The sequence below is a fragment of the Lygodium microphyllum genome, chromosome 8 (assembly GCF_053477565.2).
Source record: "Lygodium microphyllum isolate KBCC chromosome 8, Lygodium_microphyllum_v1.1.10, whole genome shotgun sequence".
Classification (NCBI taxonomy): Eukaryota; Viridiplantae; Streptophyta; class Polypodiopsida; order Schizaeales; family Lygodiaceae; genus Lygodium; species Lygodium microphyllum.
This window is the reverse complement of record NC_141142.1, coordinates 60,823,736-60,829,071: the sequence shown is the minus strand read 5'-3', so window position 1 is coordinate 60,829,071 and position 5,336 is coordinate 60,823,736. Positions and strand designations below refer to the sequence as shown.

Below are 5,336 nucleotides of genomic sequence, written 5' to 3'. Positions count from 1 at the left end.
AATAGAAATGCAAGGCCATCCAATTGGTTGGGGGGGGGGGGGGGGGGGGGGTGGTTTTCTCTTCAACAAAGCGATGGGAGAAAGTGAGGAATACCCTTGAATCTATGAGAATGTATATTTTACGTATCAAATGTGTAGGACGTCTCTATATGTGTACGTACGTCCATACGTGTTAGTATGTACGTGCAATGTATAAGTGTGAGCATGTGCACATGTATTATACATACATACATATGATGTATATTCTATCTGTATGTATGTATGTATTTGCCATTGGCTCCATTGATATTTGTATGCATAGATTATTGTATGTATGTGTATGCCTGTATGTGCATCAAAATGCTCGTGTACTTTTATGCGTTTGTGGGTGCTCTAGTCACTTAATGCCAAAATCATGGGGCGATTTATAATGAATCTTCTCCTGCTTTCCTGCGTGTAAACCATACTGACACACAGACTCCAGAGAGAAAGAGAGAGAGAGAGAGGGGGGGAAGAGAAGGAAGAAGAAAAAGAGCGGAGAGACAGAGAGAGGGAGTCCCTATCGCTGGTCGCCATGGCCGATGCCCCCAAGATCTACACCCTCGCAGAGGTCTCCGAGCATAGCAACTCTAAGGACTGCTGGCTTATCATATCCGGCAAGGTGAGCCTGCTTCGTTTCCCCGGCCCCTTTTCCCCTCTTCTTTTCTTGCCCTGTGTTGTCACAACCATCACAACCATATTTGGTACATCGTCAGCCGTAAACCGTATCTAGATTCAAGGAGCTATCGCACCGCTTATCGTTTCTTATACCGATCAGGTTCTGCATGTGTCATTTACCATCTAAGCGCTGTAAGAGTGGACAGGGGCTAGATCCACCTCTGTTCAATCAATGGAACCACAAAACGAATTCCCATTGCCTCGCTCAAATACTATTCTGTGAAGTATAGAGGCTGGATGCACTAGAGTCTCACATCAGTATGGTTGACATGCTCAGAGAGCTCATAAATCTGCGCTTAGCACAGGTTTCTTTGCATCTTAGAAACCTGTCTACAGTTAGCCACCTTTGGAGTCAATGATCCTTGGTTCTACTGTCCGATGCAAGACACCTACTTTTGGATGACATTAGTGAAGTGAACTATCGGAATATGGATAGCAATTGTCCTCTATTGTGTGTATGTGAAACATTTCCAGGGTAAGATCAGATCTCTATCCCTTTGGTAAATGCCTGATCAGATGTTTGGTCTTCAACACGGCCATTCTTTTCTTTCAGTTCAAGTTGAAAGCAGCAGCCGTCCTTGTTAGTAAGCCGTTCTGTTTACCTTGCCTGTGATGAACAACCACTGATCAGGATTGAAAAGCTGCAGCTGTGCTGTTCTTTTGTGAGTAGATTCTGTAGTGAGCCTCGGTTGTGTTGAACAAGCATCCACACTGAATTAGGAGCAAATCTCTTTTGATCTATACTTCTTTGTGCTTCTTAAGCATTTTTTTAATATTTGCATGATTTTTAATATATGTATTCATGTGCTTTATAGGCTAAAATATTTTTGACTCTTTGGATTAGTTTTACCACATGCAATGGATTGATGTATTGCAGTAATTTTCCTGCTTCCAGGTGTATAATGTGACTAGATTCCTAGATGAACATCCAGGGGGAGATGAAGTTCTTCTATCAGCTACAGGTGTCTTCATTTGCCCTTGATTTATTATGCCAAGGTTTCATGTAATTAGAGAGCTGTTTCAACAGGACTGCTTTTGTCTGTTTTAATTGCCCTATATAATTTGTTGACCATCTAGTTGATTATTGGTGCAGGCAAGGATGCAACAAGTGACTTTGAGGATGTTGGACACAGCAACACAGCGAGAGCTATGATGGAGGAGTACTATATTGGTGATATTGACGCTTCAACAATACCTGAGCAGAAAGAATATGTTCCTCCACAACAAGCGGCTTATAATCCTGACAAGACATCTGATTTTTTGATAAAAATCCTGCAATTTCTGGTTCCACTTGCAATTTTGGGTTTAGCTTTGGCTGTGCGTTTCTATACAAAGGCCAAAGAGTAACTGAGTTCAGTGGGGATTTCTCTTGTACTGATTGTACAATAAGAGGTATTCCAGTTCATTATTAATCTAGTTTGCTTGTTAAGAAGGGTTGATAGTTTAGGAAGTGGTGTAGCTCTTAAACACGCCCAGTGATTCCTTATCAGATGCCACTGCAATTACCATACAAGGCTCTGATATTATTGACATTATTGTTTTTGGCTGCATTTTGCAGTAAGAAATGGTGCTGTTGCGTGCATTTCCAACTGTGCTTGCATGAATTCTGTTCTTTACAAAGCGTACATGGCCTTGCTTTTTACACTCATAATTTTGTGTTGGAATCTTTTACATGTAGAATGTGATCATATTTCGGTTATGTTGGTGTGTGTGTGTATCTCTCTCTCTCTCTCTAGATAGATAGATAGATAGATAGACCACCTTGACTACTTTAGCCGCCACACACACACACACACACACACACACACGCGCGCGCGCGCGTGCGCACACGGACACACACGCAGAGTAAGGAATTGCTGAAGTTTGGGACAATGTATGAGGCCTGGATATGAGTTTGAGACTGTGTTTTAGGACTGGATACCAGTGAATGGATTCAAGTGAATTTTTGATCCACTTGAAAAAATGCGTTTTGTTTTCGGGGGTGGGGGGTATATTGCTTAACTTGTATGTTAGTTAATAGACTGTGTTTTGATCACTGGTCTCAAGACTCTGAGATCATTGCTTAGTTTCTTATGTGCTAACAATTTCAAGGGTCAGGATATATGAGTTAATGGACTTTGTTTTGAACAAAACTGCAGCTCCACATCACAATTCTTGCCTATATTACGGGATCTTTTCCTTCTATTTTTCTTTTTACCTTCTTGTTGAAACACTTGTCTCAAGCCATGCAGCTTTCCCCAGAGCAGCTGTTCTGTGCACATGTGCTTGCATGCACACAGAAAGCATCCCTCTTAGCTCCATTTTGAAGGTTGAATAGTGCTGTCACAAATAGTGCTCAAGTTACAGCTGTTTGAGGGCTGGAATACAGCTGTGGCATGATTGCCAGACGCTGTTCTTCAGAACACTCTGTAGATATTCTGGTACTGGGTTTAAAAGACAACTGTTGCCCCAGTAGTAGATACTGAACTTGTTGAAGCTGAAGTTTGAAGCCAATATTTAAGAGTGCAGCTTTGCTGCATTTTACTAGCACAGTGGCATAAGCAAGCAGTGTGGGAGCATATTATGCCAATCATGTTGCTAGATTGCTTGGCCAGTTTGAAATTGTTGTGTGTTTCCCAGCTCGGTAGTATGGGGACATATATGCCAATCATGATACTAGATTGCTTGGCCAGTTTGAATAGGGTGTGTGTTTCCCGGCTCATTTTGAAGCTTGCTTTACCTCTAATTGCAGTCATTATTTACTTTGCTCTGATCTGTAGGTTTGTAGAAATAATCAGCATTAAATATTACTTGTTGGACTGTTTAATCTATGATTATCTAAAACTGTAGTCATTGGGAGTCAGTCCATTTCAGTCTCACTTGTAGCCTTCCATGTACGCTTAGCAGAGGGGGCATCAGCCACTTTCCTGTTTTTATTGTTACTCTCACCCTGCTTTTGTGTTTGTGCACTTCAAGTTTCAGCATGGATATTCTAGAGTTCTTGTGCAGTTCCTCAATCCCTGCCATGTGGGCAGGGACTACATCTGATATCAGAGCTGTCCTCAGTGCCAGATCTGCTCTCCAGTCGTTTTTTGTGCTTCAGAGCCCTCCGCCATACTTGTGCTGTTGACAGCAGATCATGAGAAGGAGTGCCTTAGTTTGTTGTGGTATCTGTTGACACACATCTCAAAGCACATCTGTTTTGCGCAGGTGAGAAGCACTTGCATTTCCTGTAGGAGCAGATCAATTTCTCCTTGCAGGAGGCATGCTGTACAGTCTTAAGGCTGCTGCTATTTGTTCAGTTTTAAGCAGCAGCCAACTTTGTTCAGTTTTAAGCCCTGACAATCAGCATGCAGCCTGAAGACAGCCATGTTGCCATCTGTTCCACTCAGTGTGCAGCCCAAGGCAGTTGCATTCAGTGTGCCGATGCTGCTAATTCACCATTCTCCAAAGGCCAGAGACAATTGTGTTTTGGCTGATACCTGCCTGCCCTGTTCAGCCTCAGGTCTTGCAGCCTTGCATTTGCTCAGCCTCCCACCATTGCATCCTTCAGTACCTGCAAATTTGGCTTCTATAGCAGTGAATTCAGTTATGCTCCTCCATAAGTGGCCCACTGGTTATGCATGTGTCTACTATGTGCACTCCAGTTGGTACCATTATGTCTTGGAGACTCTGTGCTTCCTTATTTATAGATCTCCCCTCCCCTGTTTCCAGTCCCAATAGACAGCTGCACTCTGCACACTCTGATAGTTAACCGTTGTGCATGCTCTGTACAAGCCAGAGACAGTCGTGTTTTGGCTGATGCCTGCTTGCTCTGCCTAAGGTCTTCCAGCTCGCATTTACCCAGCCCGCACCAATGAAGCCCTCAGTACCTATATATTCAAAATCTGATGCAGTGAATATGTTTCATTTCTCCAGGATCAGCCTTCATTTGGCTGCTAGATGTGTTCTCATTTGCTATCTCCATGACTGGAGACTATATGTATTCCTGAATCCTATTCATTGCTCTCTTTTCCGGCCAACATGCAGCTACGTCTGCTCTGCACACCTTGCTAGTCGATCGTTCTGCATGCTCCATGTGGGCATGAGATAGTTGCATCTCCTGCCTCCCCTGCTCAGCCCAAGGTCTTTGAGCCTTGCATTGCATTTAGCCCGTTTCCCTGCTCAGCCTAAGGTCTTTGAGCCTTGCATTTGGCCCGCATTCCCAATGGACGGTAGCATTTACTTTACTCACCCTGCTAGTTCACCCTCCTGCATGCTCTGTACTGGCCAGAGATGGTTCTTTTGGCCAATCCCTTACTGCCCTGGCCAGACTAAGGTCTTACAGCCTTGCATTGCCCTGCCTGACCAATGTTGCAGCCCTCAGTACCTGCATATTTGACCTTTACTGCAGTCAATTCAGTTTGTTCCTCTAGAACCAGCCCTGCGTGTGTTTGCTATATGCACTCCATTTTGTACCTCCAGGATCCATCCTTATTCACACCAATCTCCTCTGGCCAGACTTCATCCCCAATAGATCTCTGGCCAGACCACATTCCTGATAGGTCTTTGGTTGTTGCTCAACTAGTTTTTCCAGCTTGGCTTCCATTGGACAAAGAATAGGTACGGATCGTGTCCACTTTTCAATCAGATGGCAATAGGCTTGCGGATGGTGAGTTTTT

General features: G+C 43.7%; 1 protein-coding gene across 1 annotated transcript; it reads left to right on the top strand.

Annotated features, from left to right (window-relative positions):
* The first annotated feature begins 385 nt into the window (after window positions 1-385).
* Window positions 386-2,285, top strand: LOC148032363 (cytochrome b5-like). Its single transcript, XM_087683007.1, has 3 exons — window positions 386-640; window positions 1,592-1,658; window positions 1,790-2,285. Exons 1-3 carry the CDS (start codon window positions 554-556, stop codon window positions 2,041-2,043), a joined length of 408 nt encoding a protein of 135 aa, XP_087539133.1. The 5' UTR covers window positions 386-553; the 3' UTR covers window positions 2,044-2,285.
* The last annotated feature ends 3,051 nt before the right edge of the window (window positions 2,286-5,336 follow it).